General features: G+C 48.7%; 1 protein-coding gene across 3 annotated transcripts in view; it reads left to right on the top strand.

Moving 5' to 3' along the window:
* The first annotated feature begins 66 nt into the window (after positions 1-66).
* Positions 67-12,381, top strand: part of drosha (drosha ribonuclease III) — a 218,108-nt gene continuing 205,793 nt past the window's right edge. For 2 of the 3 annotated variants that reach the window (XM_048551227.2, XM_048551209.2), the window contains exons 1-2: positions 67-172; positions 6,476-7,506. In XM_048551227.2, coding sequence (XP_048407184.1) covers positions 6,482-7,506 — 1,025 coding nt within the window. In that variant the 5' untranslated portion in view covers positions 67-172; positions 6,476-6,481. The other variant, XM_048551219.2, reaches the window with a different exon arrangement.

The following is a 12,381-nucleotide window of genomic DNA, read 5'->3' as shown; positions in this document are numbered from 1 at the left end:
ATGTTGCGGGTGTTTCTTTTTCTCTCCGGCATTGTGACGCCGCCATGTGTCTGTGAGGAGCCAATGGGGACAGAGCATCGGGTCTGCTACTTCCGAGAGTTTCCGTCTCAGCTTTCTCCTCCGCTTCCTGTGCCTGAGGGAGAAAAAATACACCGCCAGCAGCTCGTGAAGTGTAAGTCCCGCAGCATTGACTGAAATGCAACAGGTTATTTAGAGTGGGAGCGGGTTTGCACTGTTTGATCTAACGATGTAGGGGCGCCGTGCAGCTAATGCGGTGGGGTGGAAACAGTAACAGGGGAGGGAATTGCAGCGTTGTGGAGAGGAACACACACGATGTCACTGCAATCACTGATACACAAAAAAAGGAGGCTGAATTAGTGGGATGATTAGGGAAAAAAATGTTTTATCAGTGTTTAATTCCTCAGGGCATTGTGACCATTGATTGCTTGTTCTTGGAGCTTCCTCTGCGCAAATAGTGTGTGTTCCCTACGCTACAACAGGGACCGCATTTCCACACCATCACGGTGAAGATGCCACATCAGTGTAGTTTCTTCTCCCTGCTTCTCTGCCCCAAACCTCTTGAAGTTTCATTGCCTCTCCCCTGGAGTTACCCACTGTGTTGATATGCAGCCCTCTGCTGCAAGACGTGTAGTGAACATATTCGGTCGGCGTTGAACCTGTTTAAGTTGTAATTGTTGGTAGCTGGGAATGTTGTCTTATTGGACCGTTGTATTCAATGTTGCAAGCTGATTTTAGACCGCACACGAGGCTAAATTCAATTGAGAGTAGAAGTGTGCTGCACTCTTGCAGTGGCAGGATTCTTGGCAGTGTGGAGGAACAGAGGAATCTTGGGGTCTGGGCCCACAGATCCCTCAAAGTTGCTACCCAAGTTGATAGGGTTGTAAAGAAGGTGTATGGTGCATTCGCTTTCATTGGTAGGGGAATTGAGTTTAAGAACCGTGAGGTTATGCTGCAGCTCTATAAAACCCTAGTTAGACCACACTTGGAATATTGTGTTCAGTTCTGGTCACCTCATTACAGGAAGGATGTGGAAGCTTTAGAAGTAGTGCAGAGGAGATTTACCAGGATGCTGCCTGGACTGCAGGGCAGGTCTTATGAGGAAAGGTTGAGGGAGCTAGGGCTTTTTTCAGTGGAGCGAAGAAGGGTGAGAAGTGTACAAGCTGATGAGAGCCATAGACAGCGTGGATAGTCAGAGACTTTTTCCCAGGGCGGAAATGACTATTACGAGGGGGCGTAATTTTAAGATGATTGGAGTAAGTTGTAGGGTTCTTTACCCAGAGAGCGATGGGCATGTTGAATGTGCTGCCAGCAGTGGCAGTGGACCACTTTAGAGACTTTTAAGCAACTCTTGGATGGGCACATGGAGGATAGTGAAATGTGGCATGTGCAGGGTAGATTGATCTTAGAAGGATAACAGGTTTGTACAACATTGTGGGCCAAAAGGCCTGTACTGTACTGTGTTCTTTAACTTAAAAAAGGAGTTTGTATGAAATAATTTCATTGCAACCTGCTTGGATACAGATCATTTAAGGACATGAAGGTATAACCTCCCTTGACAATGTGGACGAACAGGCCCTGAATGGTACTCTGAAATACCACTTTTAAAAAGAGGTGATTGGAAGAAAATGTGGGACAAAGGACATTTTCTTCACCACCTCTGAAGATTTTCTGACTTGGTTTTCCTTGTTTTATGTTCTTGGGATGTGCATTGTCTGGCTGGGCCAGCATTTGTTGTCTATTGAACCCTACTTTCTATCACAGCTTGGAGACCACTGTCAGTCCTTAAGGTGTAAGGACACTCAGGGTGCTGTTGAGGGAAAGAGTTCCAAGATTTTGACCTGGCAGCAACAAAGCAACTGTGATGTATTTGCAAATCAGGATGAGGTGTGGCTTGATGGGGAATATTCCGGTTGAAAGTGTTCCTCTGTATCTGCTGCCCTTGTCCTTCTGGGTGGCCGAGGTCATAGGTTTGGAAGATGGTGTTGGAGGCTTGATAATTGTATTAAGTGGCATAAAGCAGCAAAGCACAAGGTTTGATACACACAATGAGCTGAATTAGTTGGCACTGGCCAGGATAAAATGATTCTTGGCCTCAGTGCCCAGGCTAGACCTGAAGAAGGAGAAAGTTTCATGAGTGACTTCCCCCTCTCTCTGCTAGTAATCAGTAGTTTTTCAATGATTGGACTTAAGACTGTGACGCTTAGCCAGGTTCAGCACACAGTTATGATAGACCAAAAAAAAACATGGGGTATATGTCCATAGGAAGGAGTTCAGAATATAAGTTTTGTTTACACTTCATGAACCCAAGAAAAGTAAAATGCTGAGGTTGATACAAGCTTGAATTCTTAACAGGATAACAAAGTGTGGGGCTGGATGAACACAGCAGGCTAAGCAGCATATTAGGAGCAAAGAAGCTGATATTTCGGGCCTAGACCCTTCATCAGAAAAGGGATTGGAATAATTAAGCAATTGTTTTGGACTGATGATAATGCAATGGGCCAAAGGGTCTTTTTCCTGTGCTGGAAGACCTCTGACAGTGTGGAAAATATCTAATCGCTGAAGGATTAATCCTCAGAGTCAAAAATATTCCTGGCATTTGTGTGCACAAGTGTCTATGCCCCTACCAATTTTATACATCTTAATTATATCCCTCCTAAGTGAGCGCAGCTTCAAGTAAAACAATTCCAGTCTGCCCAATCCCTCCGTAACTAAAACTCTCCAATTTATGCAACATCTTGGTAAGTCTCATCTGCACCTCTCCAGTGCTATCGCAACCTGCCTATAATGTGGAGCCCAGTGTTGTCTGAGAACCCATGCTGTCTCTTTCAGATGTGGCAACTGTGCCATGCATTGATACAGCCACTTGGATTAAAATTGCATCCACTCTGTTGTGGCTGCACGGGAGTCTCAATTAAGCAGAGGTCTCACCTGCCCGCCTGGGTGGATATGGAGATTCCATGCCTATATTTCGAAGAGGAAAAAGTGTGTTCTCTTCAGTTGTCTTGACCATATTTGTCCACAGCACACAGATTTTGTTCCTTTCCACATTGCTGTTTGTAGGAGTTGCTGTACACTAATTGGCTAATGTTTCTCCTATGTTACTGCAATGAAGTACTTTAAGAGTATTGAGCAGTACTGTGTTTTGGGACACCCTGTGGCTGTGACAGTACTATTGAAACTCATGCTAACATAAATTAGAAGCAAGAATCAGCTAATCAGCCCCTCAGTGCTGCTCCACCAGTCATTAAGATCACAGCTGCTCTGAATCGATTGTCAAATCCACATTCTTGCCTTCCCCTGAGAACGTTTCACTCTTTTGCTTGGTGAGGACCCATGTTGGCCTTAAATATTCAAGGACTTGGCTATTATTTTGGTAAACCTCCTGTGAACTGTCTCTACATTTTTACTTAAACGAGAAGACCAGTACTGTGCACAGTACTTCAGTGTCTTCTCACCAATATTCTCTAACTCAAATATAACCTCCTTACCTTTCAGGCCAAAGACGTGGCAGTGGGTGACCACATGGGTCCCAGCTATGCCTCTTTCTAGGGTACATGGAACATTCCTTGTTCCAGTCCCATTCCAGCCCCCACCCACAGCTCTTTCTCCGATATATTTGATGATATCATTGGTGCTGCTTCCTTCTCTCATCTGGGATTGGGAAAGTTTACCAATTTTGGCTTCCAGTTTCCACCTCGCTGTCACCTTCACCTGGTCCATCTTTGATTTCTTCCTTCCCTTAAGGCAGGATAGACTCGATGTGTTGAATGGTCTAATTTCTGCTTCTATGTCTTATGGTCTTCCCTTCCTCAATATCTCTCTGTCCGGGGATGGACTGGCCACTAATATCCGATACAAACCAACTGACTCCCACGGTTAACTTGACTGTACATCCCCACACCCCATTTCCTGTAAAGATTCTTCCCTTCTCCCAGTTCTTGTTTCCATTGCAGCTGTCAGAAACACCCATCTTCTTCCTCAACCAAGGATTCCAGTCATAGTTGACAGGGCTGTCAGCATGTCCAACCCACCTTCCAAACTTTGGCCCCCACCCCTTCAACAGTAAGGTCCCCCTTTTCCTCACCTTCAGTCCCACCAGCATCTACAGCCAGCGGACCATTATCCACTATTCCCACCACCAGGCACACATCTCTCCCCTCCTTTGACAGCCTTCCTCAGGGACCAATCCCTCTGGGACCCCCTGGCCCACTCTTCCTTCACTCCTGCCACACCCACTGCAGCCCTCCCGCACCTTCCCTGCCTACCTTTTCAGCATCCAAAGTCCCGAACATACCTTCCAGGTGAAGTATCAGCTTACCTGCATTTCACTCTGTCCAATCTACTGCATTCTCTGCTCACACTGTGGTCTTCTCTATATTGGGGAAACAAAGCATAGACTGGATGACCACTTTGCAGAACATCTATGTTATGTCCACAAAAAGACCAAGCTACCTGTTGCCTGCTCCTTCAACACACCATGTTGTTCCCTGGCCAACATCTTTGCGTCAGGCTTACTGCATTGCTCCAGCGAAGCTCAGCGGAATTGGGAAGAGCATCACCTTATTTTTTGCTCGGGAACTGCACGGCCTTCTGGCTGTGATATTGAGTTCTACAATTTTAGGGCTTGAGGCACCTTCTCCCATGTCCATACCCCCAACCCTTAACAAATCAGGACTTGTTATCACATGGTCTGCTGTTATACATATGTAATTGATAGCCACTAATAGTCCCCGTTAGCAGCCAATCATTCTCCTAGGTTGACCGTTATCCACTCGTTGTCTGTCAAACTATTCTTCTGTCTCTTTGGGCTGTATCTCTACCTATTGTTTACTCTTTACTCCCTCCACCCACCCTATTTGCTGCTGCAGTAAAACACTTCAAGCTATAATCACACAAAACATTAACTTTGACTTCTCTCCACAGATTGGCTGAGTTTTTCCAGCAATTTCTGTTTTTGTTTCTCTCTAATTTTATCTTAAATTCTCTTTGCGATGAATGATAGCATTCAATTAGCTTTCTGAATTGCTTGCTTTACCTGCAGACAAATCTTCTGAGATTCATGCACTAGGACACCCAGATCCTAGGCTAATATATTAGTTAACCAATCCTCTAACAGAAAACAAAGAGTGGGGATAAATGGGTGTTTTTGTTTTGGTTGGCAATAAGGTTAGTGGTGAGCCTTGGATCAGTGTTGGGACCTCAACTGTTGACAATTTACACAGATGATTTAGAGTTGGGGACCAAGTGTAGTGGATCAGTGTTCCCAGAAGACATTAAGTTGTGTGGTCGAGCAAAGTCTGTGGAGGGATATCGAAAGGCTAAGTGAATGGGCAAGGGTTTGGCAGGTGGAGTACAATGTTGGTAAATATGAGATCATCCATTTTGGTAGGAATAACAGCACAATTGACTATTATTTGAACAGTGAAAAATTGCAGCATGCTACTGTGCAGTGGGACATGGGTGTCCGCGTGTATGAATCACAAAATGTTAGTTTGCAGGTGCATCTGGTAATTAGGAAGTCAATTGGAATATTACCCTTCATGACTAGAGGGATGGAGTTTAAAAACAGGGAGGTTATGTTGCAGCTATATGGGGTACTGAGTAGACCACACCTGGAGTACTGTATTCAGTTTCATTGGTTGAAAAAGGATGTACTCGTTCTGGAGGTTCACTATGTTAATTCCAGAGATGAGAGAGTTGGTTTGTGAGGAGAGATTGAGTAAACTGGGACTATACTCATTGGAATTTAGGAGAATTGGGGAGTTCTTATTAGGAACATATAAAATTATGATGGGAATAGATAAGATAGAAACAGGGAGGTTGTTTCTGCTGGTGGGTGAAACTAGAACTAATAGGGCAGATTTAGGACTGAGTTGAGGAGGAACTTCTTCACCCAAAGGGTTCTGATCTGTGGAATTCCCTGCCCAGTGAAGCAGTTGCGCCTACCTTGTTGAATTTTTATGAGGCAAAGATAGAGAGATTTTTGAATAGAAAAGAAATTAAGGGTGATGGTGAGTGGGCAGGTAAGTTGGACTAAGTCTACAGAAAGAGCTGCCATGATTTTAATGAATGCTGCAGCAGGGTTGAGGGGCCAGATGGCTGCCTCCTGCACCAATTTCTGATGTTCTTAACCATCTACACCTCAGCTCTACCATCACACCATTTAGATGATATACTTCTTTGATACTTGATAATTTCAGTTTTCTAACATTATACTTCATTTGCCCAAGAAATTGCAGCCCGTCACCTATATTGTTTTGCGGCCTGATGTCCGTTTCATCCACCTATGGAAATCTTTGGAAGTTTCTGCCCCTTCAGATCAATCAGTTCTTTTTGCCCCCGAGTGTCTAACAACTGCACGGTGGGATTTGGTTGTGGTGGACACTGTCACATGCAGATACGTTTAAAATTGTTCTAATCGCCATCTTTACTGTTCTGTTTTTAATGTTCAAAGGGAACTATGTCATTTCATCCGGGCCGAGGGACCTCTGCGCACACGTGTCATGGAGTTATCCCGAAGGTTGGGGGTGCCCGGGGCAGGCCTACCCCCGGGGGTCGGGTACCCCAGCAGCCCTTTGAGGCCAGTGGTGGCGGCTTTCGGCCTGTCCACCCACCGCCTCCATTATTCCCCCCAGATCAGCAGCTCGCTCCGCCGATGCCGCCTCCACCCCTGCCTCCTCCTCCCCCTCCTCCTCGCTTCCCCAGCCCGCAGGGCCCGGCTTACCCGGCCCCGGGCTTCTTGGCCTACCCGCCACATATCCCTCAGGCCTCGGAGCCTCGCCCAGGGCCTGTTGGCCAGCAGCAGCAGCAGGGCCCATTGAGGGCTAGGCCTCCCTACCCCGGCCCTCCGGTAACACGACCGGGATTCCCGTGCTTCACGCCGGTACCGAATGCGGTAGCGGCAGTGGCGGAGCGTGGGGGCGGCTTCCAGCAGCTGATGGCCCAGGCTCCGCTCCTACCCCCGCATCAGGCGGCTTTCCAACCCCCGTACCCGCTGCCTTACCCCCAGACCTACCCGCTCCAGCATTTCGGTGCCGGTTATCCTCCGGGCCCGGTTGCCGGTGGTTACCCACCAGGGGTAGGTGGAGCCATCTCCCTGGTTCCCCCAGGACCTGGCCCAGGCCCAGGGGGTTACCACACCTCCCCGTCACCACAGCAACCGCCATCATGTCCAGGTCCGGGCCCGGGGTCGGGGCCTCCGGCCGAGCACTTCCGGGACAAGCCTCCGCGCGCGCCGCCCGCCAAAATGGCCGGGGGCCGGCACGCGGCCGAACGCGACAACCGCCAAAAGGACAGCAGGGACTACAGGGAGCGGGGGCAACGCCGGAGCCCGCCTGAGGCAAGGCTCCAACACCGGGAGAGGTCCAGGGACAGGGACAGGGACAGACCCAGGCCCAGGGACAGGAGATCGGACAGCGGCCGGAGGAGGATCAACCATGAACGGGACAGGACACCGGGACGGCACCGGGACCGGGGGCACAGCAGGTAGGGGGGGCATTTAATTATAAACACCTGGGGGCACAGCAGGAAGGGGGGGAGTATCTAATTATAAATACCCGGGGGCACAGCAGGAAGGGGGTAGAATTTAATTATAAACACCCGGGGACACAGCAGGAAGGGGGTAGAATTTAATTATAAACACCCGGGGACACAGCAGGAAGGGGGGGCATTTAATTATAAACACCCCGGGGGCACAGCAGGAAGGGGGTAGAATTTAATTATAAACACCCGGGGACACAGCAGGAAGGGGGTAGAACTTAATTATAAACACCCGGGGACACAGCAGGAAGGGGGTAGAATTTAATTATAAACACCCGGGGACACAGCAGGAAGGGGATAGAATTTAATTATAAACACCCGGGGGCACAGCAGGAAGGGGGTAGAACTTTAATTATAAACACCCGGGGGCACAGCAGGAAGGGGGTAGAATTTAATTATAAACACCCGGGGACACAGCAGGAAGGGGATAGAATTTAATTATAAACACCCGGGACACAGCAGGAAGGGGGTAGAATTTAATTATAAACACCCGGGGACACAGCAGGAAGGGGGGGCATTTAATTATAAACACCCCGGGGACACAGCAGGAAGGGGGTAGAATTTAATTATAAACACCCGGGGACACAGCAGGAAGGGGGTAGAATTTAATTATAAACACCCGGGGACACAGCAGGAAGGGGGTAGAATTTAATTATAAACACCGGGGGGCACAGCAGGAAGGGGGTAGAATTTAATTCTAAACACCCGGGGACACAGCAGGAAGGGGGTAGAATTTAATTATAAACACCCGGGGGCACAGCAGGAAGGGGGGGCATTTAATTATAAACACCCGGGGACACAGCAGGAAGGGGGGAGAATTTAATTATAAACACCCGGGGCCACAGCAGGAAGGGGGTAGAATTTAATTATAAACACCCCGGGGCACAGCAGGAAGGGGGTAGAATTCAATTATAAACACCCGGGGGCACAGCAGGAAGGGGGTAGAATTTAATTATAAACACCCGGGGACACAGCAGGAAGCGGGTAGAATTTAATTATAAACACCCGGGGGCACAGCAGGAAGGGGGTAGAATTTAATTATAAACACCCGGGGGCACAGCAGGAAGGGGGGGCATTTAATTATAAACACCCCGGGGCACAGCAGGAAGGGGGTAGAATTCAATTATAAACACCCGGGGGCACAGCAGGAAGGGGGTAGAATTTAATTATAAACACCCGGGGGCACAGCAGGAAGGGGGTAGAATTTAATTATAAACACCCGGGGGGCACAGCAGGAAGGGGATAGAATTTAATTATAAACACCCGGGGACACAGCAGGAAGGGGGTAGAATTTAATTATAAACACCCGGGGGCACAGCAGGAAGGGGGTAGAATTTAATTATAAACACCCGGGGACACAGCAGGAAGGGGATAGAATTTAATTATAAACACCCGGGACACAGCAGGAAGGGGGTAGAATTTAATTATAAACACCCGGGGACACAGCAGGAAGGGGGGGCATTTAATTATAAACACCCCGGGGACACAGCAGGAAGGGGGTAGAATTTAATTATAAACACCCGGGGGCACAGCAGGAAGGGGGGGCATTTAATTATAAACACCCGGGGACACAGCAGGAAGGGGGGAGAATTTAATTATAAACACCCGGGGACACAGCAGGAAGGGGGTAGAATTTAATTATAAACACCCCGGGGCACAGCAGGAAGGGGGTAGAATTCAATTATAAACACCCGGGGGCACAGCAGGAAGGGGGTAGAATTTAATTATAAACACCCGGGGACACAGCAGGAAGCGGGTAGAATTTAATTATAAACACCCGGGGGCACAGCAGGAAGGGGGTAGAATTTAATTATAAACACCCGGGGGCACAGCAGGAAGGGGGGGCATTTAATTATAAACACCCCGGGGCACAGCAGGAAGGGGGTAGAATTCAATTATAAACACCCGGGGACACAGCAGGAAGGGGGTAGAATTTAATTATAAACACCCGGGGGCACAGCAGGAAGGGGGTAGAATTTAATTATAAACACCCGGGGGCACAGCAGGAAGGGGGTAGAATTTAATTATAAACACCCGGGGGCACAGCAGGAAGGGGGTAGAATTTAATTATAAACACCCGGGGCCACAGCAGGAAGGGGATAGAATTTAATTGTGAACACCCCGGGGGCACAGCAGGAAGGGGATAGAATTTAATTATAAACACCCCGGGGACACAGCAGGAAGGGGGTAGAATTTAATTATAAACACCCCGGGGACACAGCAGGAAGGGGGTAGAATTTAATTATAAACACCCGGGGGCGCAGCAGGAAGGGGGTAGAATTTAATTATAAACACCCGGGGGGCACAGCAGGAAGGGGATAGAATTTAATTATAAACACCCGGGGACACAGCAGGAAGGGGGTAGAATTTAATTATAAACACCCGGGGACACAGCAGGAAGGGGGTAGAATTTAATTATAAACACCCGGGGACACAGCAGGAAGGGGGTAGAATTTAATTATAAACACCCGGGGGCACAGCAGGAAGCGGGTAGAATTTAATTATAAACACCCGGGGGCACAGCAGGAAGGGGGTAGAATTTAATTATAAACACCCGGGGGCACAGCAGGAAGGGGGTAGAATTTAATTATAAACACCCCGGGGCACAGCAGGAAGGGGGTAGAATTCAATTATAAACACCCGGGGGCACAGCAGGAAGGGGGTAGAATTTAATTATAAACACCCGGGGGCACAGCAGGAAGGGGGTAGAATTTAATTATAAACACCCGGGGCCACAGCAGGAAGGGGATAGAATTTAATTGTAAACACCCCGGGGGCACAGCAGGAAGGGGATAGAATTTAATTATAAACACCCCGGGGACACAGCAGGAAGGGGGTAGAATTTAATTATAAACACCCGGGGGCACAGCAGGAAGGGGGTAGAATTTAATTATAAACACCCCGGGGCACAGCAGGAAGGGGGTAGAATTCAATTATAAACACCCGGGGGCACAGCAGGAAGGGGGTAGAATTTAATTATAAACACCCGGGGGCACAGCAGGAAGGGGGTAGAATTTAATTATAAACACCCGGGGCCACAGCAGGAAGGGGATAGAATTTAATTGTAAACACCCCGGGGGCACAGCAGGAAGGGGATAGAATTTAATTATAAACACCCCGGGGACACAGCAGGAAGGGGGTAGAATTTAATTATAAACACCCCGGGGACACAGCAGGAAGGGGGTAGAATTTAATTATAAACACCCGGGGGCACAGCAGGAAGGGAGTAGAATTTAATTATAAACACCCGGGGGGCACAGCAGGAAGGGGATAGAATTTAATTATAAACACCCCGGGGGGGGAACACAACAGGTAAAGTGACATTTAATTATCAGCCCCCGGGGTGGCGGGGTGGGGGGAGCAAGAACACAACAGGTCCAGTGATATTTATTTACCAACACCCGGTTGGGGGGGGTGGTCGGCAGGAAGTGTAGGCATTTAATAATAAACACCCGGGGGGGGCAGGAAGTGTAGGCATTTAATAATAAACACCCGGGGGGGGCACGGCAGGAAGTGTAGGCATTTAATAATAAACACCCAGGGGGGCAGGAAGTGTAGGCATTTAATAATAAACACCCGGGGCGGGGGGCACGGCAGGAAGTGTAGGCATTTAATAATAAACACCCGGGGGGGGCACGGCAGGAAGTGTAGGCATTTAATTATAAACACCCGGGGGGGCAGGAAGTGTAGGCATTTAATAATAAACACCCGGGGGGGGCACGGCAGGAAGTGTAGGCATTTAATAATAAACTCCCGGGGGGGGGCACAGCAGGAAGTGTAGGCATTTAATAATAAACACCCGGGGGGGGGCACGGCAGGAAGTGTAGGCATTTAATAATAAACACCCGGGGGGGGCACGGCAGGAAGTGTAGGCATTTAATTATATACAGCCGGGGGGGGGCACGGCAGGAAGTGTAGGCATTTAATAATAAACACCCGGGGTGGGGGGCACGGCAGGAAGTGTAGGCATTTAATAATAAACATCCAGGGGGGGCACGGCAGGAAGTGTAGGCATTTAATTATATACACCCGGGGCAGGGGGCAGGGAGTGTAGGCATTTAATAATAAACTCCCGGGGGGGGCACGGCAGGAAGTGTAGGCATTTAATAATAAACTCCCGGGGGGGGCAGGAATTGTAGGCATTTAATAATAAACACCCGGGGGGGGCACGGCAGGAAGTGTAGGCATTTAATAATAAACACCCGGGGGGGCAGGAAGTGTAGGCATTTAATAATAAACACCCGGGGGGGGGCACGGCAGGAAGTGTAGGCATTTAATAATAAACACCCGGGGGGGGGCACGGCAGGAAGTGTAGGCATTTAATTATAAACACCCGGGGGGGCAGGAAGTGTAGGCATTTAATAATAAACACCCGGGGGGGGCACGGCAGGAAGTGTAGGCATTTAATAATAAACTCCCGGGGGGGGGCACAGCAGGAAGTGTAGGCATTTAATAATAAACACCCGGGGGGGGGCACGGCAGGAAGTGTAGGCATTTAATAATAAACACCCGGGGGGGGCACGGCAGGAAGTGTAGGCATTTAATTATATACAGCCGGGGGGGGGCACGGCAGGAAGTGTAGGCATTTAATAATAAACACCCGGGGTGGGGGGCACGGCAGGAAGTGTAGGCATTTAATAATAAACATCCGGGGGGGGCACGGCAGGAAGTGTAGGCATTTAATTATATACACCCGGGGCAGGGGGCAGGAAGTGTAGGCATTTAATAATAAACTCCCGGGGGGGGCACGGCAGGAAGTGTAGGCATTTAATAATAAACTCCCGGGGGGGGCAGGAATTGTAGGCATTTAATAATAAACAC

This window comes from Stegostoma tigrinum, chromosome 2 (assembly GCF_030684315.1).
Source record: "Stegostoma tigrinum isolate sSteTig4 chromosome 2, sSteTig4.hap1, whole genome shotgun sequence".
NCBI lineage: Eukaryota > Metazoa > Chordata > Chondrichthyes > Orectolobiformes > Stegostomatidae > Stegostoma > Stegostoma tigrinum.
This window is presented reverse-complemented; position numbering and strand designations above follow the sequence as displayed.